This window comes from Podarcis erhardii (assembly GCF_964252035.2).
Source record: "Podarcis erhardii genome assembly, chromosome: 5".
NCBI lineage: Eukaryota > Metazoa > Chordata > Lepidosauria > Squamata > Lacertidae > Podarcis > Podarcis erhardii.
This window is the reverse complement of record NC_138509.1, coordinates 26,504,092-26,530,209: the sequence shown is the minus strand read 5'-3', so window position 1 is coordinate 26,530,209 and position 26,118 is coordinate 26,504,092. Positions and strand designations below refer to the sequence as shown.

Here is a 26,118-nt window from a genome sequence, read left to right as displayed (position 1 = left end):
AGAGAGAGACCCACGTACAACGTCTTGAGCCTCCTTGCAAGAAAGACAGGATATGCATGTAGAAAATAAAAATAAATAACATAAGCTGATGGGAAGCAGAGAAGGACAGGGCTCCTGAGAAGGTTTTCCTGCCCAGCATGTCAATTGACACCTGCCGGAATTCCCTCTTCTGTACCATTGTAAAGGGCAGCGGTGGAGGAAGGCACTTGGGCGCCTGGGGCAGCGTGCCTGGTGAGAGGCGGGGCACACCATGGGGCCTCCGGAGTCTGCCTGCCTCCTCCCACTCAGCCACCCTACAGCTGAGGGGGGATGCAGCAGGCAGACCGTTTGGGCAGTGTGGAGCTTGCGCCCGCCCAAGCCACTGTTTCTCTCCCAGGAGAGACTGCTCGGGCGCGCTGCAGGCTCCGCAGTGAGTGCCGCCTGGCATTTTGTCACCCCCTCAGTGGTGACACCTGGGGTGGTCCGTACCTCCCCTTCCTTCGCCCCAGTAAAGGGATAGGAACCCTCCCCTCCTCTGCAGCTCCTCACCTTCCTAATGATGAATCATACATTTCAGCTGTTGTGGGGAGGACATGAAATCACACGAGTAAGGTCACTCGGAGGCCTATGAGCTTTGTCCTGGCAAGCAGTCCAAGATCACTTTTACTTTATTTAAGCTTGCACAAATACCCCACCCCCACACTCTGAAATCCCTGCCTTTTGTGCTCTCTGGAACTCGGAGCTACTTCATACAAGGCTAGGCATCCTGCAGCATAATTTGTCACAGCCTGCTGCAGGAATGCAGGCAAAAGTTCTGACCTTGCTCCCTGCCTCTGCCAGTAGCTCTCTATCTTTTCCTCCCTCTCTTTGCTCCCACTCAGCCCCGAGAAGGTGGGAGAAGGGGGTACAATGAGCTCTGTTCCTTCCCCTAATTTCTCTCTCCCTTTCTTAGCTGCTCATTTAGCTTGAGGGAGGTTTGCTTTCCCAGATGTGTGGGTGATGCTGCAGAAGCTCGTGTGGTACACAGAAGGGAACGCTGCAGCGAGTAATAGCTCTTCAGGGTGTGCCTTTGTTTGTACTGAGCCATCAGCCATTGCAGTAGGGGCCGAGGAGGAGAAGGAGGAGGAGGCTGTTTTACTTGTGTGCTGCTGGAAAATGTGGGCCTTGGCTGGAATGCAAGTCACCCAGCTGTCCTCTGCTCCTGGCAGGATGTCAGAAACACTAGTTATTGATGTATGGAGGGATCGCCGCCTGCTTTTATGCTGGTTCAAGAAACCACTAGATGGCCCCCAGACAGCGCTTGGCCTTTGCTATAGCACACCTATTGTTCTATTCATCCAGCAGGCTTTCTGGGGGCGGGGGGGAATGCTTTGGTTATAGAGGTGGGGATGGAGCTGAGAATGACTGTTGGGGTAGGGCTTCCCCCTATGGCAGGATCTCCTCTTGGCAACTGATTCCCATGCCCCTCTTATGAACTGCTAGCTGCTACTCTGGCAGAGCCTCGGTTGCTCCACCCACTGAAGTTAAAGAGCCACATGGTGGTTGCTTGGGAGAAGGTAGCCTTAAATAAGGGTATATAAATATATTAAACAAAGGGTTTCCTTAGGACCCCAGGATATTCTGGAGCTAGATTGCAATCCTTTGGAAACTGTGTTGAAATCCTGGGATACCCCCGACTGTGATTCGCAAACCTCTAATAGTTCCTCCAAGTGTCTCTATTTTCCAGGGACTGTCCTGGATTTACAGATGTAGCCCCTGGTTTCTGATTTGGTCTTGGAATGTCCTGCTTTTCCTTAAAGGTAAAGGTAAAGGTACCCCTGCCCGTACGGGCCAGTCGTATCCGACTCTAGGGTTGTGCGCTCATCTCACTTAAGAGGCCGGGAGCCAGCACTGTCCGCAGACACTTCCAGGTCACGTGGCCAGCGTGACGAAGCTGCTCTGGTGTCCCAATTTTCATCGGAGAATTGTTGGTTGGTAAGGAGTCACGTGACCTTCAAGCCAAGGAGACAAGTAACTATACAACCTTTAGAAGACATCTGAAGGCAGCCTGTATAGGCAAGCCGGTCAGATGCTTGTGGTATTATTATTATTATTATTATTATTATTATGGAATAGGTCGTCCCTATTTTCATCAGAGAAATGCTGGAGGGTATGCTCCTAGGCTCCTCCAAGTTGTCCATGAGACCTTAACGAAAATAGTTAGCATAGGGGGAATGCAGAGTGGCTGAAGATTTCTGTGGCAGACAGATTCCACCATAGCTGGGTGATTTTCAGAGCTCCAGGGTTCTCAGTCAGAGATGTAGTGCTGCAATGAAAAATGATGAAGTTGATAATGCTTGGGCACTAGCAATGATTTTAATTTTTCTCACTGAGAGTTAGCATTATGTGACATTATAGTTTTCATAATATCCAGTTGCTTCCTTGAACTGCATCAGGCAGGCACACAGGCGGTGGCCTTTATTGTGGAGCCTCCAGAATGTCAAGGATATTCCTGTGGAGGCAGGATAAATTTAGGGCTTTTTTTGTATACTGTTGCTTCTGTGGGGATACTTTGTGGTAGACGGTAATTATTGTTAATTCTGTATCTTCTGGCTAAAGGTCTCAGAGAGATTAATGAATATCCTTACTCTTTTGTCTGTCCGTCTTTCTCTCTTTCTTTTAACATGAGCAAGAACATGCTTGGTGCTGCTCTAAACTATTTCTCTTCCTTTCCTCCCTCATCTCCTTAACCCTACAGGAAATACAGTATTTATCTGACAATAGTCTGTCTAAATCATTTGGCTTCAGCATTCCTCCCTCCTAATTGGCTTTTGTAGCTTTTTCAGGAATTATGGTATCAGATCACTTTTCCAAGATGCTGATCCTGTGATTCTCAGCCAGTGATCCTGGTTATGTAAGAGATTTTCTCAGCTTGCAGTTTTCTTACCACAACATCTCCTGACATCTTCGAAGAGTAGAGGCCTTCAGTAAGCTGAAAATCTGTTTTCTTCTGACCTCTCTTCTCTCTATCCTCCCTCCCACCAGCCTTGTGTGTATATATGTGCCTATCAGTTCAGAATGGCATTTCATGTAGCTAACAAAGTGGACTCTGATCCCCACAATAACTTATGTCCTAATAATTTTGTTAGGTGCCACACAAGTTTGTTGTTTCTTATTATTTTGGTATCTTCTGCATTCTAGGTTTCCTGCTGATCTGAACGAACTTTGGGCTTCTCCACATATAAGCATTATTCAACTGTTAATCCACTTTTCGCCATTCAGAATAGACTGGAGTAGCCCATTCTTCCACATATATTTAAATATGCATATGAAGGGCACTTTTGGTTTTTCTCATTCATACCAGTAGGTGTTCTCTTTTGTGTTTGTTCCCACATTATTCTGTTATGCTGAATAAGATAGCTGCGTTTGCCCCTTGGGTGGGTTTTTTTTCTCTCTCCCCTGCCCAGGAAGTGTGGAAAAACACAAAGACAGTTAAGTTTCAAACTGTCACCTCACACTTTTCAGATTGCTGTGCAGTATCTGGTTTGCATGATATCCATCTATCCATCTATCCATCTATCCATCTATCCATCTATCCATCTATCCATCTATCCATCTATCCATCTATCCATCTATCCATCTATCATCATCATCATCATCATCTATATATAGCACAGGAGTGCACAGGAAATAGTTACATGCATTGAGAGGAAAGGATTGAAAGCATTGAGGAAGTAATGCGTGTGGAAAGGGAAGTAGTAGCAGAAAGTGGTGATTGATTCAAACAATGAAAGAAAACATCTGTGAACCTGATAGGAGTTGTTTGGAGCCCAAATTCCCACAACTAACTTTTGCTTTATATCAGAAATGAGGTGGTTGGGTGTTGAATTGAGGATTATGACAGAGGGGTGAGCAGGCAAATCAAGGATGGGAGCAGAGGCCTGCCACTGTTTGAGGGATCAGGGTTACTCACCATCACCAAATGCATTTCCAAACCAGGCAGTTGTGCTGGAATTTGGGGCAGAAGTCCAGGGCCCCAAATGCATCAAGGTTCACAAACTACATGTTGAAATAAGCTATATATATATATATATATATATATATATATATATATATATATATATATAAAATACAGATTACCATTCAGTTCCAGCCCCACCTATAAGAACATGAGATCAAGAGTCTTCAACTACCTAACTGTACCACTAAAACCAGGTGTGAAATCAATGCTGAAAGATTGCACTGCTGCTTCTTAAAGGTAAAGGTAAAGGGACCCCTGACCGTTAGGTCCAGTCGTGGCCGACTCTGGGGTTGCGGCGCTCATCTCGCTTTATTGGCCGAGGGAGCCGGCGTACAGCTTCCGAGTCATGTGGCCAGCATGACTAAGCCACTTCTGGCGAACCAGAGCAGTGCACAGAAACGCTGTTTACCTTCCCGCTGGAGCAGTACCTATTTATCTACTTGCACTTTCTGGTGTGCTTTCGAACTGCTAGGTTGGCAGGAGCAGGGACTGAGCAATGGGAGCTCACCCTGTCGCAGGGATTTGAACCACCAACCTTCCGATTGGCAAACCCTAGTCTCAGTGGTTTAGCCCACAGCACCACCCACGTCCCGCTGCTTCTTACTAAGCTCTAAAAATCACTACGAACTAGCCCTTGAGGGAAAACGTAGGATTGAAGTGGTTCAGGAGGAAGCTTGTCCAGATTCTCAGGCATGAATGGAAGCAGCCATGCACTGGGGAAAGATGTTCCTCTGGTCACCTGGCCGTATGGCGGCTTTGGGCATCCTAATGAGAGGCAGCTAAGAATGCATGCATGAGTTATGCTGCAACTTGGCCCTCTTCCAGATGTCAGGTGTGTGAGCTCCACATGCATTGAGAACTCCCCTATTTCACAATGAGTTGCTAAACAGAGGCTGTTCAGTTGCTCATTTTAAGGCTTTGACTTAGACTGTGTTTTACTACAAACTGCACTGGTATCTTCTCATGCCTTTTGAAATATGATATACAAATTGTTGGTAAAAGATGGTATAGAAAATTAGCAAGCAATAAATCCCCCAAGGCACCCCTTGATTTTATATTCGGGTAAATCCAATATGAGCACTTTCTGCCCAAGTTGCTGCAAGACTCTCAAGTAAGCCTTCTTGGTGTTTATTTCCCTTCCGTAATGGATAATATATGCAGCTTTCCTGATTACCTAGTTCATAAGCCTTGGAGCACTCTTTAATTCCCTCCTCAAGGGTTTGAAGAAATGCAGTCACAGGCACAAATGAGCTAGACTGTTTGAGTAATGGTTGCCATTTGAGTAATGATTCCCCGTTGTTATGACAAAATTGAGCATCATTTGAGATGTAGAGCTGATTGTGAGGTTTCTAATTATCTCATGACCTTATAGCTCTGCTTCTGCAGAGATCAAAAGAATCCAAGAATACAACATGGAGGCAAAGTCATAATTAAGGACTGAGGGAGAGTTGGTGACAGCGCCAAAGCAATGGAATTGCAAACCCACCTGATCACATCTAGGATTGCTGATAGGCCCAAAGCATGCCTCCATACGTATATGTATATATATTTTAAAAACCCACATGTGGCAGCTGCTTCACTATCATGTCCAACCACTATTTGTGAGTTGGTTTATGAGTACTTCCAAATTAGTTGGTCTCCACTTTCCTTCCTACTAGGAGAGCAATTCAAGGGAGCCCAGTTTTGAGGTAGAATTTGACTATCATAACATTGAGGCCACCAGCACTCCCCGTCCCCAATATGCACTGAAGGAAACCTTGATATTATTAAAAAATAATGCATAGACATGGTGGGCCTTTTGTGATAGCAGCAGGTAAAACCTTCCCCAAATTTGTGAGGAAGAAGAACTGTCAAGCCTCACAGCTTCTCAGGAATTCCCAAAGCACTAAGATTTCACTGGGTCTGTATTTTAGATTGAAATTGTAGGTTTTGATATAAAAGAAGTTTCAGTCAATGTGTTTTACCGACATTCCAAAAGTCTGTCACATCAAATTGGATACCATTTTCCCTGTATCAATATGGTGATATAGCACAAGACCACTTACAGTTAACAGTGCTGCCTAATGACAACTTGACATGCCTTTGACTTCATAATATCTATTTTCCAAAAATGCATCACATTGTTTCCAGCTGCTGCTGGCTGCCTTGTTTTCAAAACATACTGAGCAGCTAATGTTCATGTTGTGTCCCTGCAACTCTGCTTTAAAGCAGCAACAGAAATGATGAGTCAGCTGTATCGTAGAGACCTTCTGAAACCATGGTCACAGCTTAGGGATGAAGGAGGATCCATATGAGGAATTAGCCTACTGCACGTAGGTAAAAGTTTGCATCCATTGCTCTGCCTTCTGGCCCTTTCCACCACTGGCATGAAGTTGCCCAGCAAGGAATGAAGCCCACAGCCTGAAAAACAGGTCCCTAACCCCTTGACCAGTGTATTCTAAGAACGTTTGCCATGGTCATCTTAAATCAGTCATAATAACCATACGAATGTCATCAATGGAGGTGAAAAGTGCCATTAAAAAAACAATAAAGTAAGAGCATTCGTGCCTTGAACGCATATCACAGTGAGCAGCGCATCGCCCCATTTCATCACTTACAGTAGACTCCTAGAAGTATAGATGCTCCTTAAAAATGAGGGGAAGGTGGCTTCTCCACGCTCTCTATTCCCTCTTCAAATAGCATCTCTGGAAACCAGCAGCAGCATAATAAAGAGAACATTTCTTTTCCCCACCCTCCTTTTATTGTCTGATTCCCTCTGTGCTCTAATTTATGTATGTACGCTGTCACATTTCATTCCATCCCAACCCAAAGAAATCGTAAATTGTCCCAATTGATGCAAGGTTCAACATAACAGTGGGTGGAACGAGTCAGGTATAGTAAATAAGGAAGAAGTAGTACAGTAGTAAATAAGGATGGGAAAGTAGTAGTACAGGCTTTTCTGTGCAGCTTCTCCCCCTGCTAGAATGAAAACGCTCCTGGGAATTATTATTGTAATGCCACCTCAACAGCTGCCAGAGACCATGCGTAAACTTTGGAGCAACTGACAGGGAGGACGAAGCTGTTTTTAAATGCCTTGGCCATGACAGAGGAAGAGGGCTTCCCTGTTAGCAGTTGCCTCCTACTATAATTTCTAATTACATCTCTTATACATTGACAGAGGAAGGCAAAAGGCGCCTGAAGAATTTCCCCAAGAGGCCCTGGTCCATTACATTTGGGGACATAGGGCACTGCTTTCTGCTGAGTTAGACCACTGCTGTCTATACTGACTGGCAGCAGCTCTCCAGGGTTTCAGGTGGGGCAAATTCCCAGTTCTACCTGAAGCTGCTGGGGACTGAGGCTGGGGCTGTCTGCATACTGGGTGCGCAGGTACGGTCCTTCCCCAAAGGAGAAACTTAGGTGTTAACCCAGCAGTTGGTAACAGCTGTGGGGTTTCTTTGCATGGCTCTCCAAAGCAGAAATACGACTGACTGCTTTAGGCTTGTTGGCATTTTGTGTATGCTTTGGTTTTGATAGACACTGAGTCCTTTAGTTTGGCAGCTTCTGCTCTGGAACTCCTTCTCATTGACTTTAGACAGGCACACACCTTTGCTGTTCTCTTTTTAGCACCTGTTAATTTTGTTGTTGTTGTTGAAGCAAGGCTACCCAGAATGTAAAGTTGGCATGCAATTTAATCTGCAATTTTACTTTGCACTGCATATTTTTAACACACATATAATAAGAGATGAACATATATATGAAATTGCTTAACCTTGACCTTTATTATCTTTGTGTGTGTTTGTTTGTAAATTGCTTAGAGGTTTTATTTACAATTAAATAGCATGCAAAATATGTTAAATAAGAATAAATAAATAAGCAGCTGGTTAGCCGGTTGTTTGGTTGTTTGTTTAAGCATGCACATAAGAAAAAAAGCAGTCTTCTCTGGTGCTTGAAAAGGGTGAGTGGAAAATCCCTGATTTTGTTGCCCCTGAAAAACAGGCCAAACCAGTCTCCTTTTCAGAAGGAAGCAGCTGATAAGCAGAATCACAAATGCTTGTTTCAGGAAGGATTCCAACCTACCAACAGTGTTCTTCTAACCAGCTGATTTGGTGGCTATTTTTGGTATTCTACATATCACGGTTACACATTCAGGGAATGGCTGGAGATTACAACTGTGGCACAGCAGCCAGGAATCCCAGGATAACTCTCCTTTGCTAGCCTTCCAATCCTCTTGCTTGTCTTTCTGCAGTTTAAAAATAGTTAAGGAAGTCTAACAAGTGACCAAGCTTAGTTGCTTTGTAAAAAAAAATCGGCACTTCCTGCTTGGTGGCTATTTTTAGCTGTAATGCAGTGTCCAAAGTGTTAACTAATTGAGTCATCATATTTCATATTTGGCCACAGAAAATGGCAGTGGAAGAGGGAGAATGCTTCCTGGACCAAGTAAGCCTTTGCGGATGCTGTAACAAGAGTGCCTTTTGATTTATACGTACTCGTAAGCTAATAATGTGTGTTTTGCTTTGTTTTAGTTAGCAGGAGTAGAACTTTTAACATCCAGGGCAGTTATCTATTTGCAGATAAATGTTCACATGTCTCTAGTGGCTTAATTTTGTTGACTGTGTTCGGTTTCATCTGTAAGCTGAATGATGCAAGATCGCTTTCCACTGTGATCGAAATGGTGTGTTCAGGATGCTGCATAAAGGGATTCTGGAAGAATTAAAACATGGGCTGTTTTGTGTCAAGAGGCCTAGAATAGCTTGGGTGAATATTATTTTATAACGCTTTTCATTTTGTGACATTTTACCAGGTAAATTCTAGCAAGGTCTTAATATATCAAACGGCCATACCTGGCTGAATTGAAACATATGTTATTGGAAAGGGAGCTAAAAGTGCTGATGCTGCAGATACGAAATCAAATAAAAAATCCTGAAAACGTGCGGTGCAATTTATCCTATGACCTCAGAGGTGGTGCTTAGGTGGACAGGATTTCTCGTTGGAACATTAGTTCGCAAGATTAGGTCACAATCCTGTAAACCACATTATGCAGTATTTGAGCAATTAATTGGGGAGGGATCGTGGAGGGATATAATGGATTTTCCTGTAGAACAGCAATAGTTGCAAAAATCAATCGCTCTTGTGAAGGTTGTTATTCCTCAGGTATTGCTGGTAAAAGGAGAATAAATTCCTCCTGAAGGTCAGCAGTATTTACATGATGAATTGTGGTGATGAAAATAATTCGAAAGGAATAATACACCCATATTGTCTTGCACAGCCTTGTTTAAATGTCAATGAACTTGGATGGGTACTCACACATACATTTGTGTGGGTGGCTATGTGTAGTTAGGTGGTTTTTATGCGTGTATATATCTCTGTATGTATATAATATGCACACACACACATAAATGCATCAATACACAGATACACACAATGCATTTAAGCTGGGGTGGGGGGACAATATCAGCTCAGATAAATCATGATATGTGATCTTATTGTATCTGAAATAATTTTTGTAAGCATATTTTCAGAAGCAGCTTTAGTTGCTGGATTACCCACAGATTAATTTACGGTGCAGAACAGCTGGCGACAATAACACAAGGGGCAGCAGAGCTTGTGAAAGTCAATGCAGAGTTCCCTGCATCAGTTGCACAAAGAGATATGGGCACCTCCCTGGGGGTGGAGTTTTCACAAACTGTTTCCTCCCCTGTCCTGATCCTTCAACTTCAGGCTACTGTGTTTCAGGTTGTATTATAGCAACATACCCTCCAACACCTGACCAAAGAAAATTAGGATGTGTACGCATTAGTAATGCCTGTTAGTTCCCCTGCTAAGGCTTTTCTCTGCCTGATAGACTTTGATTGTGCTCATTTCCTGGGCGCAATAGCCCGACTTCGCAAGCTGCAGCAGGTTGTGCTGAGGGCTGCAACCGTTTCCTAAGAATGTGTAACCAAGCATTCAACCTTACAATAGGTCAGGTTGTACTTTTAATAGAACAGCTTTAATCCAAACCCACTCAGCAACATACACCAGCTAGAGAGGAGGTGTTTTTTTTGGGGGGGGGGAGAGAATGGAAGCAGTGTGGAGACGTGTGTGCCCTTCCATGTACATCCACAGAGTCAAGATGCACCCCCCCATCCAGATTTTTAACTTTCAGGAAGACCTGAGGAAGAGGGTATATCTTTCACACATGCACTTTCTAATACAACCCTTTGAGTTTTATCCCAGAAGGCAAAATAGGGGCCATGAGACACCAGGAAGAGACAGAAACCAGAACTCTTCCTAGAGGCAATTGGAGTACAGTGGTACCTCGGGTTACAGATGCTTCAGGTTGCAGACGCTTCAGGTTCCAGACTCCGCTAACCCAGAAATAGTACCTCGGGTTCAGAACTTTGCTTCAGGATGAGAACAGAAATCGTGCTCTGGCGGCAGTGGGAGGCCCCATTAACTAAAGTGGTGTCTCGGGTTAAGAACAGTTTCAGGTTAAGAACGGACCTCCGGAACGAATTAAGTTCTTAACCCGAGATACCACTGTGTGTGTGTAACTATTGGTGCAGGGCTCCTGGAGGGCAAGCCAGAACACTGAAAGGAGGACCGTTGTCCATGATTGAAACCCAGTTTGCAACAATCAGGTTTAGCTGAAGTTCAGAGCTACAGTTGCAACGTCCCAAGTCTTTTCTAGCCAGTTGTGGCTGGTGCCAGCTGCGTTCTTGAATATATTGTTCATTGGGTCCCCGTTGCTTGGAATGCATTGTGGCGAAATCGTTGCATTCACTGGCTTATGCAGCTTTTAAAAAGAGTACACGGACCCATGCAGTTTAGGTCTGTTGATACTGGCTATTAGCCAGGAGAGCCAAGTGGCATCTCCATTCTTAAGAGACAGTATGGTTCTTGGTGTTGGATGCTGAGAATAAGCAGCAGGAGGTGACCTTAACCTTTATGCCCTTCTAGTGAACTTGCAGAGGCACTTGGCAGACTTTTGTTGGAAACAGAATGCTAGGCTGATCCAGCAAGGAGAGAAATAATTTCTTGAATCCATGCACTGTCAAGAAGGCAGAGGGAATTTGTTTTAAAGGCTGAAGCAAAGAACATATTTTGAACTTAAAAACATAGGACTAAAATACAGAGTGGTACTGTTTCAGCATTGCTTATGTTCACTATATTTAAGTTTAGGCTGTTGGTTTTCAAGCATATTTCTTAAAAGTATACTTGAAAATATAAAAGTATACTTTTCTTAATACATTAACCTAGTGTACTTCATAAAAGTATACTTTTCTTAAGGCATTAACCCAGGTTTCTCAGTAGCTGTGCAGAACATGAGCCATGCACAAGAAATGTGAAAAAGGTTTGTGTGCATATTTTGACCCCAAAAGAAAAGCTTTTATGCCAGCTTTCATGGGATAGATCATGTTGCATACTCAGAAAGTCTCAGTTGCCGGCATATCTCTCTTTTAAAGCCTGTGTTGTAGATTGTTTGTGCAGCCAAACTACACTTGGTGGAATGTGTACAGATGAACTAGGTTGAAGCTGAAATTGTTCTGCCCTAAAGCAGAGGCTTTGGAAGTGTGCTGACCCACTGCACACTGTTCATGGGCATTAATGCAATTGTGGTGTTTTGTTAGAGGCTGAGCAGGAGCTAGATGGGCTGTCAGTGCGTGTAGAGATGGCTTGAACAGAGGACGCAAATATGCGATGTGAATTACACTATGGCTGGGAGCAATTCCAAAAGGGTATAGTAATTGCTTGCTTCTCTAATACTGATGTTGCTCATTAGACGAACTGTTTCTTGATTTGTTATAAAGCTAAAACTTTCAGAAGGCGTGGAACAAAAACAGCATCTAATCCACAGACTTTGCTGAACTGCTGTGTGGGTCATTCAGAGACAGAGTTGTTCAAAAGCGTTAACGTGATGTAGGCTGGTCTTTGTGTATTTGTAAGGGGATTTGTTAGGAAATGGCTTACTATATGGGTAGGTTTGGGGCAGCTCAGTTATAGAGACTATTTCTTAAATAATTGAGTTTGGAATTAATTGTTTTTATTTAGGTGGTGGTGTTTTAAAATGTGAAGGACATGGTATACTGTATTGCTTGATCAATTGGGGGGGGGGATACTTTGACCCCAGTCAAAATGTACTGGAATGAGAAAGAGATTTTTCCCACCTAAAAATTGCAAAGCACTTTATACATTGGGAAAGTTTCACAACAATTAGAAATAAACTCGCAGAGTTGGCAGCATGACTTTTACCTTGATTGTGACATGTCCTGGGTTCAATTCTTAGGCATATTCATCCTCCGGGGAAGGTTTAGGCATCTTGAGAGTCAGTGTGGGAGTAGTAGTTAGTTACATAGAATGTGGGACTCTGCCTTACACTGAGTCAGATTGTTGTTTAATCCAGCCTGGTAATATCTGCTCTGATTGGCATCAGGTCTCCAAGGTCTTAAGCAGGTCCCCCACACACCAGCCCTCCTGCTATCCTTTGAAGACACTAGGCGTTGATTGCACTAGGACTGTGTGCACCGAAGTCTTGTTCTTTACCAGTGAGCTGTGGAATTTTGGACTTGATAAGTGCATCGGATTTGAAGCAGGAAGATTTGCTTCAAACACCCGTGAAGCTGTCTCAGTGACCTTGGGCATGTCACCATCATTCAGTTTGACTTTCCTCATGAAGATAGTTGTCAGGATAAACTGAAACAGCTCCCACATGCATTCCCTTGGATCCTTTGGAGGAAAGATAGAATATAAGCGCAATTAAGGGTCCCTCCAGACTGTCAGCATTTTGTGGGAGGGGAAATGTTCCTCTTCCACCAGGCCTTTGGCTGATTGACGTATGATGCCCTTTAAATGTGTGTGGGGGGAGTGTTATTGGTTTGGTTTTGTTCTTCTTTTTATTATGTATTTGTGTTTCTTATATTGTGATTTTATGTTGTGAACTGTCCTGAGATCTACAGATGAAGGGTGGTATATAAATTTAATAATAATAATAATAATAATAATAATAATAATAATTCAAGTGCATGCTAGAGCTTCAGGTTTGCTCAATTAAAGTGGATTGAAGTGCTCTGTTGCCCTAGCACAACAAATAAACTTAAACTTGAAATAAACTTAAACTTGAAAAGTGAGGGGTGAACAAATGATTAATCAGACACATATAAACATCATGCAAGCGAATCAGGATGAATGCTCATTCCATTATAACTGCCCCGCAAACAGTGTGTTCTTATACAGCCCAAACAGCATCACCCATGAACTAGAGGTGAGGTATCAGCAAGCATGGTGGAACCCCAAGGTTTGCGGAAGTACAAAAAATTCAGGAGGGGTGAAAATAAGGGGGGACCCCCGAAACATCCCAGTGAGAACTGAGCATGCTCAGTGCCTGCAGAATTCTGTTTGTTGCATGGTGTGTGTGGAAGGATGGGTGGAAGAGGCAATGAAACAATATCCTAGCGGAGGGCAGAAACATTCCACATTGCAATTTTCTTCTTCTTTCTTTCTTTCTTTCTTTCTTGGCCAGTCCCATTTGTGTCACGTTCCTCCTCTCACCCCAATATATTTTTTACCGAAAGAACACATCCTATCTCAGCTTTTGAACTGGTAAAGGACAAGGGACTGTGGAATAACAGAATAAGAATAAAGGAAGAATAATACCCCTCCCCACTGGAGTGTGTAATGGGGTCATGATCAGGCAGCGATCTCCATTACAAGCAAGATCCCTTTTCTATCTGTGAAATGTTAGTGAGTGTGTCTTATGTCCTCACTTGATGGAATGAAGACAGGGACTGTGAACTTCAATATTGCTCCCTGGCATATGTTGGAACTGTCAGGAAAATGGATCAAAACTATGAGCATTGCTTAACATAGAAACAGGCCAGTGATTTTTAAGTCTTGGGCTGTAGTAGTAAATCATTATTGCCAGGGAAGAAACATGTCTTCTAGAATTTGTTGAGTTCAGATCTGTGTGACTAGCAACAACTAAAAATGTTGAGGTTAATCCAGGGTTAAAGAGCATAAAATAGATAAGTAGGAACTCTGGAAATACGTTTTCAGGATGTTGCCTGAATGTTCGCTTGTTGCAGCTTTAAATATTCAATGCTTATCAGAGGGAGCAAGAGGTTTGATGTGGTTCAGAAGTTTGCTTGACTAGACTGTAGAACACTTCCTGCTCACACCCCTCCATGCCCCGAGCAACCTGTCATTTAGTCAAGGAGGACATGAGATGGAGATGTTTAAATCTACACATTATTCAGAAATGTCCCTGTTGATCTATGCAGAACTGAACTGGCAATAACAGCAATGCAAACAGTGGCTTATAAAATGACGGTAAACGTTGGCTTGAAACCATTTCTGGTTTCTCTTAGGACAGCCGTTGAAGAAATGAGGAATCACTATTGAAAGCAGTTTGTTTCATCCATAGTGCGGAGATTAGACTTTTATATGTAAAGAGTTTTGGGACTGAGATTGCTAAAAAGCCTTTGAAGCAGATTATCAGATATATTGATGGACAGAGCAACTTCAGATGGTCAGAGCAGATTAGTCCAGTAGGTTAGTCCAGCAGTGACTACCTGCTCATTAATGCCCAAATGAACAGGTGAGTCATAGTCTGGCACTGGGATACCAATAACGGTGCCAGGGGAAGCTGTTTCAGAGTCACAGTGCCACCACAGAGAAGGCCATATCTCATGCACTTACCCCAGTGGTGGGATGAGACAGGCCTCCCCACCCATTGACCACCTGCAGATCTAATGGCATGGGTAGGCAGATACAGGGGAAGGCATTCCTTGAAAAAACATTATTATTATTTGTTTAATACTGTCAAACATAAAGCACATTTGATTACCAGAACTTAAGTTCCTTATTGCTGCTTCTTTCAATGTTTTAGGAAAAATGTCACCGCCTTCTTTACTTTGAGTGCATCTGAGGGCATTGTTCAGCCTTCCTAATTCCAATGAGTAACTCTTTTTACTGGTTATCTTATAGAGGGAACAATGGCATTGAAATGAGTTTTATCATTCTGACTTACAGCAATTTGCAGGGAACAGAGTGACATTCCATTTAAAAGTCTATTAATTGATTCAGCTGAAAACCATTGTGTCACATTTTGAAGTTGTGACTTTTGAATATGTCACTATGTCAGTTCCGGCCTGTGTACAATTGTTAAAAGTTATGGCAAAAGTCTTCATTTGTTACTTTGATGATTGGTTTCTGTTGACATGACTCATTTATAAGCAATAGTTGTTGTTTTTTGTTATTTTGTTTAAAGGTCTATAGAACCTAAAGAGGGAAAGTTTTTGCCTTTGGTGTTGAGGATTTGTTCTAAAGATGCATTGCATTTTAGCAATAGCCTGGTAGCAAGTGAACAGGTTGATGGGAGGAAGAATTGAGTGCAGTGGCAGAGGAAGAGGAGTGCGGGGGAAGACACCGCCCCTGGCAGTGCAATCCCAGTGGGTGCCATCGCGGCTGCCCCCCCCCCGCCTGTGCCAGCGCTGCCCCCACCTGCTCTCCGCCCCCCTCCCCCCGGTGCCAGAGCATGAAGCTCCGCCACTGATTGAGTGCTTTTTGTGTCCTCTTGCACCATTATGGAAGTTCAACAGGCTGTGGCAGAAGAGGCAGAACTCTCCACCCCTTCTCTGGCAGCCCCCAGCAGTCTAGTAAATATTGCACAGGGTGGCCACCTTTTCCTCTTACAAAGCTGTTCTTAAAGCATATTAACTTCAAAAATGGATATGAATCAAAACTATAGCTTGATTTGGTGATTACACAACAGTTTAGCCCCTTCCCGCTGTTAATCTGACTCAGCCTAAGAAGAAACACATATTTGACTTGTGGTTTCGCAAAGCGACAAGACCAAATAAAAGATCAACCTCCTTTTATCATTCCATATTTGTTTCCCAACTGAAGATGGGCAAGGGTGGGGAGGCAATAGTTGATCATATTTGAGTTCCTCAAATATTAGATTGTACTGCTACCTACACACAGCTGCCAACTTGGATATGTTGTGTTTATTTATCTTCTCTGCAAAAAATAAAAAAGTGGAGGAAGGTGTGCTGAGCATCTCAACTAAAACTCTAATAGTTAGAGAAACAAATGCAGTACATACAGTTCCCTAAATGAGATGGTTCTTTGATTCAAAGATTGCTGGTGCGACATGGAAAGCAATGGCATGTACCTGCTAGGTGTGGTTTCTGAATTAAAATGTTGTTGATGTGGCATGGAACCTGAGAAGCAGCACCAAGGCAGTGTATGGATTAGATTTTAAGTAATTTTGGCACAATTTTTTGAAATTTTATTTGGAAAGAAAAGGATTAAAGTCACATCTATTTTATATGAATGTGTCCCTGCCCAACAAGGTTGGTTTTCAGTTCGTTTTTTTAAAGGGGAAATAAAAATCTGTTCAAATAGCACAGGGTATATATAAACTGGCAAGAAATTTAAGGGCCTCCCGAAAGTAACAGAAAACAATGCTTTGTTTTCTTTTTCTTTGTGTCACCAGAAAACAGTATTTTAATGTCATTTTATAGTTAACTGTTCCGTGCAAAAAGAATTATCAGGGCCTCTGCTGTAGAAATGAAATCATATAGCAATGGCCAGGTTGAATAACAGACTATGGAGGTAAAATGTTGGTAATAAAATCCTCTGCCTCTGATGTCAGTTTTTGCTTTTTTCTTTTGTACCTCCCAATGAGTGAGTCAGCAGATGGTGAGAATGGTTCTGAATTTGTTTTATTAAGCTGGTTTTATTAGCCTCTGTGTTATGGCTGGTTTTATGACTTTTTATATTTTTTAGCACGGTATGATGGCTTTTGTAATTAGCTTGCTACGGTTGTTTCTGCATTTTAATATTGTATGCAAGCTACCTTTTATAAATCTTTTAAATAAAATAATAAATACAGTATAACAGTTTAAACAAATTCAGGAAAATAAGGATTCCACTTACTGCCTCCCAAGTATAGGACTGCAATGACCCAACTACCTCAAAATGTTAATCTATAACACACACACATGCAAACACCTGCTCACAGTTTTAGGTTGCCAACATTTTGATGTTATTGATGTCATTTTTCTTTTTTAGTTCATTTCAGGATAGAAAAGACAACACTCTGGGTTACAAAATTTGTCCAGAAAAAGCAGCATGGTGCCTTCCAGATGTTTGGAACTGCAATTCCCATCAGCCCCTGTGTGCCCACTGAGTGGGTTTCATGGGAACTGTTGTCCAAAACATCTGGAGGGGTTTCAAGGCTTTGCCCCCAAAAGAAGGTAAATTAATTCTGGGCAACTGCTCTGCATGCCTCCCCCCCCCCATTTGCTTGCCTCTAGGTAAAGGTAAAGGGACCCCTGACTATTAGGTCCAGTCGTGACTGACTCTGGGAATGCGGCGCTCATCTCGCTTTATTGGCCGAGGAAGCCGGCGTACAGCTTCCAGGTCATGTGGCCAGCATGACTAAGCCACTTCTGGCGAACCAGAGCAGCGCACGGAAACATTGTTTACCTCCCCGCAGGAGCGGTTCCTATTTATCTCCTTGCACTTTGACGTGCTTTTGAACTGCTAGGTTGGCAGGAGCTGGGACTGAGCAATGGGAGCGCACCTCGTCGCGGGGATTCGAACCACTGACCTTCTGATCGGCAAGTCCTAGGCTCAGTGGTTTAACCCACAGCACCACCCGTGTCCCACTTGCTTTCCTCTAGCAGGGATCAAATATTATGTTTAATTCTGTTCTACACATTCCCCTAGCGTCTTGATAGGTTTCTTGGGCTTTGTTCCCAGGAGGAGCTAAAGGGGTGTGGATTGTTTTGCTTCTGTCCAGTAGTACATCCCATTCAAGTCTGTTCTAGAACACTCTATTATATACCAGATGGGGTAGGAGGCCAGCCCAGCCAGTTCTCTTCAGCATTTGGAAAGCCAAATCCATTTGCTACCAAGGAAGTTTGTCAAGATGTAAAGTCTTGGATCAATTGGTAGATGGGAATCCTGTGTCGAGCTTGATTGCCCCTTGTCAAAACAGCTCACTAAAGAAGATAATTTACATTTTTATTTTCGCTGAGTGACAAATTTGGCAAGATCTGAGACCCAAAAAAAAGAGAGAGAGAGCGCCTAAAATTGGGGGCATAAATCTGCTAAAGGAGACAGAGGCAATGTGCTCTTCCAAGCAGGGCCGACCCGCCCGAGACATTTTGGCACCTGAGGCAAACCACAAAATGGTGCCTCCGCCTTGCTAGGGGTGAGTGAAGATCTGCATCAGGAACATGGGAGGGATATAAAGATCTATGTTGGGAACAAAGCTGAAAAGAGACTAGCAGTACCTACTATCTGCTGCCCCTGTGGATCCTGCCACCCAAGGTGGTCATAGGATCAAAGAAGTGTAGAATTGGAATGGACCACAAGGGTCATCCAAACCAACCCCCTGCAATGCAACGTGGGGCTCAAGCCCACAACCTGGGCTGCACCACTTCAATCTGTGGGAGAGGGATCACATTTTTGAATGCTTCTCTACATTAAAACTCTCAACTAAACAGAAAACGAGCACAACAAGGAAAGTGTTAGTCCATTGCGCTTGTTTATAGAGAGCTGTTTTGTTTGTCTTTTGTTTGTTTTCAAGTGGTATCAGACTCTACAAGTGGAGAAAGTGGTACAGTCCCTACTACCAGCTCATTCTGCTGTGTGTTTAGCTGGTTTTGGCTGTGCCACATTTGGGTTAGTTTCTTCTCTGTTGAGAATGTACATAATCTACAGCTTTTGTGTACAAAGATTTCTTCCATGCTGTACATAGCAAGACCAGGATAGACTTCAAACAGAAGTTCATCACTTCAAAATAGGGTTGCTACCCCCATTCCATGAAAAATGTTCGTATCCTTCTGTTGGGAGACAAGCCAGAATGTGTTCTGTTCAAGAACAATGAGAACCCACTAGAGGTTTGCACAACAAATGTTTACAGTGGAGTAGGGATGCCAAACAACAACCTAATGCTCTTCTAATAAACCCATGCTATGACAGTAATGTTAAATACCACAAAAACATTCAAAATAACATGAAAATGGTATAAATACTGTTTTTGTAGTGGTGTAGGGCCATAGTTTTCCAACTGTGTTCCCAGGAATCCTTTGAGGGTGTTTGGTTGTTGTTTTTTTTAAAGAATCAAGCGGTATATAGTTTTTTAAAAAATAAACTCTGGGTTTCCTGCAGAGCTTGGCATGTGGATCTCAATGAGAAGATCCATAATCTCAGATACGTTTCTCCCAAATAATCTTTAAATGCCACTTTCCAATTCTCCTCTGCTTCTGTGGCATTTTGTGTGTACGTCCCATTCAGTTTGCATAAGGCAACAGAGGCCCTACAGACGGAGCACATTCTTTCTCTCAGAGAATTCTGGATGCTGCAGTTTACCCCTCACAGGCGTAATGGTTCCCGACAACCCTTAACAAACCACAGCACTTTAAGAGAATGAATGTACTTTGGATGAGCTTTAACGGTATGGTGAATACTGAGCCCTAGAGTCAACCTTCAGGTGCACCTCTCACACCCCCAAAAGAAGGTTCCCAAGCAGGCAAACAGCTGTGGAGAGGATTCTCTGAGGAAGTTTGAAAGTTACGTGGTGTATGAGATGAAGCGTATTTGCTTTAGACAGGAAGAGTTGGGCTCAAAGCCCTTGTCAGAGCCTTGAGTCACCTTGGACATTATTCAGCGGCATAAAAATATTGTTATATAAAAATGAATCAAGCTTTATTACAATAGCATAAAATACAACTTTTTTTAATTTAAAAGAATCCAGTTAGCTATCTAACATCTCACAGAATAACAGTGTCCCCATGTATGTCACACTAGACACAAGACAACCACACACATACCTCTGTGTGTGTGTGTGTGAGAGAGAGAGGGTTAGTCCAAGAAATTTTGCTACCAGAGGCAGGGGGCAACATAGGTTGCCCTCCCTTCCATGGACGCAAGCCAGTTTCTCCATGTGCTTAATCAGAGTTGAACTATTGGCGTTTTACTTTGCATGTTTACACATAGCCGGATCCCACCGTTAGGCAGAATGAAGCAGCTACCTCAGGTGGCAAACCCTGAGGTGTGCACAGTAACAATAAGGTGTTGGAGCTGCATCTGCTATGCACTTTGTAAGCTCTCCTGCTCGCCTCAGGGGCACCGTAGGATTCTGTCCAACACTGAACCAAGATTCACTTACCAGTCTGGTGATGGAAAGAAGAAGTGCCAACTTATGTTCTGCCTCAGGCAGCAAAATGTCTTGGGCTGGCCCCTAAAAACACACTATATAAAAAAACCAACACAGCTGGAATGTTTATGCTGTACAGTGGTACCTCAGGTTAAGTACTTAATTCGTTCCAGAGGTCTGTTCTTAACCTGAAACTGTTCTTAACCTGAAGCACCACTTTAGCTAATGGGGCCTCCTGCTGCTGCCACGCCGCTGGAGCAAGATTTCTGTTCTTATCCTGAAGCAAAGTTCTTAACCTGAAGCACTATTTCTGGGTTAGCGGAATCTGTAACCTGAAGCGTATATAACCCGAGGTACCACTCTATCTGAATTAAGTAAAGATAATTATCTTCAGCTTATACCAATCATTATTAGATGTGAAAAAGGTACAGTGATAAACCATCAGTCACTTTATGTGTGAGCATACCATACAGACTGTGGCTTCTTCTCTGACCATTTCCAATTTGCCATTATCTGCACTGCAGCTACAGGAACTCCATAATTAATGTAAAAAGGGAATATGAGATCATATTCAATGCATGGCTAAGCAAGGCTAAGCACACTGAAAGCTGCAGTTTCAGAGAAAGGCAACGCTGAACATCTACAGTGCAGCCAGTTTTGATCAGTGTCCCAGCCCCATTGTTTGCTTGATATTTGACTGGTCAGAAGACACCCATTTTCCTTTTCTTTGTACAGTGGCAATTAAAAGAACACAATTGACCACTTAGAAATGTTGACACTTGAAAAGAAAGGGTGTTGTGTTTTATTTCCTCTGAAAAAATGCTCTAATAGCAACCTAAAGTGTTCTGTCTGTATGGGACCAGCCATTCAAACAATTTGAAAATCGCAAAAGGCTATAACAGCGGGCCAAGAATAATTATCCACTTGAGAGAGAGAATCTCTCTCTTTGGGATTTTACACTGCTGACTTCCACCTTCATTTTCTAGGTGAACTTTACTTTCAATGTATGTTATTCCCCAACCCCCAACTCAAATAATGCAATCTCTGGTTTATAAGAAATCTTATGAGCCACCTGGGAAGAGCTGTAAAAATCAAAGCATTGATAACTAATCACAAAGGGTCAAGTTCTTGGTTTCTGGCTCCAAGAAATGGCAGCAGCTCTTGGTTAAGAATGGCAGAGGAAGCAGGCTGTTGTGAAATTCATATTGCAGGCAAGAGATCCAAGATGGAGGTAAAAGTCTGTGAGCAGGAGGTAGGCTACATCAAAACAGAACAGGACAAGAACAAGCTGCACCAGCAGGCATGGGAAGCAAGCAAGGAAATAGTCCAGCAGCCAGGTGACTGGCACTGGACAGCCATTTTTGCCCCCTTCCCACATGTGCTTCATCATTAGGCTGTTAGTAAGGGCAGTTTTTGTCTCTTGATGGTCACATGCATCTCATGTGCATCCTGGTCCTGGGGCAATAGGGCATGATAGATGAGCATCCTTGGGTACTGTGTTCCCCATGCTGTCAAAAGCATACCAGTTAATGATGGAAAACTCCAGATCCTCCAAGTGTCCCTTTTTCCAGGGACAGTCCCAGATTTACAGAAGCCGTCCCGGTTTCTGATTTGATCCTGGAATGTCCTGCTTTTCCTTAGGATGTCCCTATTTTCATCAGAGAAATATTGGAGGGTATGAAGTCATCTGAAGGCAGCCCTGTATGGGGAAGTTTTATTATGTTTTTATATATGTTGGAAGCTACAGAGAGTAGCTGAAGTAGAAATATAATAACAGTAACTATAATAGTTATTGTTGTTGTTATTGAATGGGACATCCCTATTTTCGTAGGAGAAAGGTTGGAGGATATGAGACACTTAACAGTAAATAAACGTTTTTTACTGGCAGGGCCTGAGAGCTTGAACCACAAGTTGCTGCATAATCTTGAATTTATAATTCAGAGGTATGTGTGTATGTATGAATGAATGATTGAATAAATAAATATGGTAGCCCTGTGGGACAACATGGAACAAACAAGTTTTGCCATGGGTGTTCAGCCTTAAGGGTTTCCAAACATCAGAAGATTGAAAGGTGTTGGCTGTGGTCCACTATGAACTTGTCATTCAGGAGACCTACTGAAAGGTGAAGAAATGAATTGTCCAAGAGTACAATAGTTCAATTTCATGTTTCAATGAGGTTTCTGCAAGTGATAACTTGGTAAGGTAAAGGTAAAGGGACCCCTGACCATTAGGTCCAGTCGTGACCAACTGGGGTTGCGGCGCTCATCTTGCTTTATTGGCTGAGGGAGCTGGCGTACAGCTTCCAGGTCATGTGGCCAGCATGACTAAGCCGCTTCTGGCGAACCAGAGCAGCGCATGGAAACGCTGTTTACCTTCCCCACTGGAGCGGTACCTATTTATCTATTTTCACTTTGACATGCTTTCGAACTGCTAGGTTGGCAGGTGCAGGGACCGAGCAACAGGAGCTCACCCCGTTGCCGGGATTCGAACCGCCGACCTTCTGATTGGCAAATCCTAGGCTCTGTGGTTTAACCCACAGCGCCACCCGCGTCCCTTGATAACTTGGTAACCATGACAAAACTTGTGTGCAGCATAATCCTATGCATGCTTACTCAGAGGTAAGTCCACTAACTTCAGTGATGCTTACTTCACAAAACAGGGCTTAGCCAAAATGGGACCTTCCAGGTGTTGTGGACTACAATTCCAGTAATCCCTGTCCACTGACCATGCTTTCTGGGGCTGATGAGAGTTGTAGTCCAAAACATCTGGAAGGCCCATGTTGCCCACCCCTTCCTTAGAAAGTATGTATGCAACCTTACAAAATCAAAAGCCAAGGCTCCCTCTTTTTGTTTTTGTTTCTATTTTAATCATTTGTTCCTAATGAGAAAGAAATGTTAGCAATGCACTCAGTGAAAAAGCCAAGAATCCCCATCGAACTTCCCACACTCCATGCCACAACCTTTAATTTTAAAACTCCTTCACTTGAAAATGTCATGGCGGCAGTGGTGGCGGTGTGTGTGTGTGTGTGTGTGTGTGTGTGTGTGTGTGTTTTATTCAAAGTAAAAGCAACACACAAGTGGGAAGCTGGTAACCATTACACAAGGGCAAGGCGACCTTTTTAAAAACAGGGAAAATAAATTCAGACTTTAACCAGGGGTAGCCAACCTGTTAGGGATGTTGTGCCCTTACTAGTTACATGGCTGAGGTAATTGTGATGGCTTCTCACATCAGGGTTGTTAGAAAAGTTGTACTTGCCAAAAAACCCACAAGCAGTGGGGGGGGGGTAAAAATGCAATGACTTTGAAAGGCTGCCCATGTTAAGTCTCTGTTTTATATTTAGTTTGGATCCCACTATCTCTGAGGAGTGGGTTTTATCAACAGCATTCCTCTCCCTGAACCACCCCTCCCCTCTCTGGCCAGAAACTGCTGAAAACTGCTGATGGAGATTTTTTATTATTTTTTTTACCCACCTGCTGACTATGCCAAACCGGCAACTTGTTAACACTGCGACAGAAAAAAGTCCCTGAGATCCTTGATAATCCTGATAAAATGCTGGCTTTCTATATACGTGCCCATGTGCCTGCTTGTTTGAAAGAGCTTCAGTATTACCTGCCTCCTGTGATAACATGCATTGTTCACAGCAGTTAGCAAGTGTTGGGAGTGATTCAGGTTGCTCGTTTTGCAATTTCAGAAATAAGGGCCACTTTGGGTGGGGACAGCATGTGGTTGAGTGAAGGAGGCAGTGGAGGCTGGTTAATTTGGGTAAATGAGTCATTGCCCCATCAGCCAGCCCCTACTTGCCTCCCTCCTTACATATAGCCAGTCCTGGAGGTGTTCCTGGCCACCAGCTTCCTCTTCCTAAGTCTCAGTGTTGCCCTGCTAGTATTCAGCAGGATGGGGACAAAGCTAGAACTCGTTGCCTCTAGTGCCACCTACTGCTGACCTCCCTACCTGCCAATGGGCAGCAGCCACCATTGGAAAGAAAGGACATCCAGATTATTCAAGCCAGGGCAGAATCTGGTGGAATATTGCATGGCAGAGTCAGAGCTAGAATAATACTTGGAGAGAAAGGTTAGGAGCCAGGGAGGAATTTTGGGGGAGTGGGGGAAGGTGGGGGCACCCCTGCACAAAACCTGATAGCTTGTGGACAGAAGCTGCCCGAATTTGGCAGGTGCCTTGGCAACAGAATCTAGAGCTCACATGCTTTTTAGACCCCTGGTAATGGTTACTTGATAGAATAGAGTCTTAAGAGGGAGCAGTTGGCTACTTGAGAAGTCTAGAAGTGAGAGGCCAGCTTCATAATCAGCCAAATTGTTTTTGCTTGTAGTTCTTTCCCAGCAGGTGGAACCTGTGATGTCAAAGTCTCTGCATGAAATCCAGCCCTGAAACCCCAAATAGCTATTAGTCATATGTGGCTTGTGTAGCGATAATAGTGATTGCTGGGTAATTGTGCTGGCACTGGGCAAAAGTCACCGAAAGACATCTCCTTTCTGTCAAGGAACCAAAGGTGATTTATAGCTTAAAAGCAATCACAGAGCTGTATCCAGGTGTTGTGCCTGATCTGAAAATAGCTCGCATAGGGAGCATGGAGAAACACATGGCTATCCTGCCCTCATAGTCCCTAACCTTCCAGTGTCGAGTATGGAAGGTTTGTAGGGGGCTATCTGCACGGGTTCTCTTGAACATGAATTGAAGCCAAGCAAACATGGATAGTGCACCCCTGCAGACCTTTCCTGATCATCATCGGATGGTCAGGAAGAGACCGGTGTACATATGGGGGTGTTGGGGGGTGAGGTTGGCGTACAAAGCCCAGTGCCTCCTATATGAGTTTATATCTCCTGCAGTGGCGTAGCGTGGGTTGTCAGCACCCGGGGCAAGGCAAGTAATTTGTGCCCCCTAACCCATGGATTTGCGCCCCCTAACCCATGGATTTGCGCCCCCTAACCCTAACCCCCAGGTGTTGCGCCCGGTGCGGCTGCCCCCCCTGCACCCCCCATGCTACGCCACTGATCTCCTGTTCAAGCATAATGCCTGAACAGGCCTTAAGAGAAATGATAAAAAAATTACAGTATTTACTTTTACGGTCTTATTTTACTTTGTGTAAATGTGTAAGCATTTTGAGGGCTTCTGTTCTGTGGGAAATTGAATTGGGAAAGGAATGAGCCTTTTACAAATCTACAGGGAGCAGAGAGGAGATAACTAGTAAATATGAATATATATTTTTAAAGTTATATTGCACTGCATGTTTACCAAGATGCATAGTTAATTGTACATAATTTATGGACTTTCAAAAAATCTACTAAGAACTCATGCTGATTGCTTTCGCTCCAAGTGCTTCCATTTCTGAGCTAACAAGGGTATGGAGGGAATTTTGCATTATCGTCCATTTGCAGTGGAATCCTTGGACATCCCTTTTCATACCCAGGCTACCTTAATCACACTTGTTCACTCTTTACTTTCTCAGACTAATGCAGATATGCCTCCCTAACCTTTCCATGTGCACACACTAAGGCATGCTGTGACCTCAAGCCACACAGACTGTTTCTGTAGATTTCTTCTGTAGAGAAGGAATAGCCAAACTGGTGCCTTTCAGATGTTGGTGGACTGCAATTTCCATCATCTCTAGCTGTTGGTTATGCTGTCTGGGACTGATGGGAGATGGAGTCCATCAGAATGCTAGTACTAAGGCTGGAGTGTGTACAATTTATAGAGTATGCACAACTCTACATCACAGACTTTTATATAACAAAAGTATTTCACATAGATAGCAAGCTGAGCAGTTAATAATAATAAAACTTGTTATACACATGCAAGCATTACTAATGTGTGTTGGGAATGCCATCATGTGCAACATACAATTGGGCTGGATCTGATCTATACTGATGCCATCTGACAAGGGGGGATTTTTTTGTTATTATTAAAAAATACTGGCTTAAGAAAAAAAATATTGTAAATAAAATATATTATTGAATTGGCGAATGTGAATTATCTTCGTGCAGAATGTAGATTA

General features: G+C 43.3%; 1 protein-coding gene across 25 annotated transcripts in view; it reads left to right on the top strand.

Annotated features, from left to right (window-relative positions):
* ANK3 (ankyrin 3) overlaps positions 1 to 26,118 on the top strand; it is a 393,627-nt gene that overhangs the window by 229,369 nt on the left and 138,140 nt on the right. The window contains exon 1 of one of the 25 annotated variants that reach the window (XM_081861080.1): positions 8,308 to 8,395. The exons of 23 other annotated variants lie outside the window; for them this stretch is intronic. In XM_081861080.1, the coding sequence (XP_081717206.1) occupies positions 8,360 to 8,395 (36 nt within the window). In that variant the 5' untranslated portion in view covers positions 8,308 to 8,359. Of the gene's footprint in view, positions 1 to 8,307; positions 8,396 to 11,496; positions 11,677 to 26,118 lie in introns of those variants that run through there. One more of the 25 variants, XM_081861082.1, reaches the window with a different exon arrangement.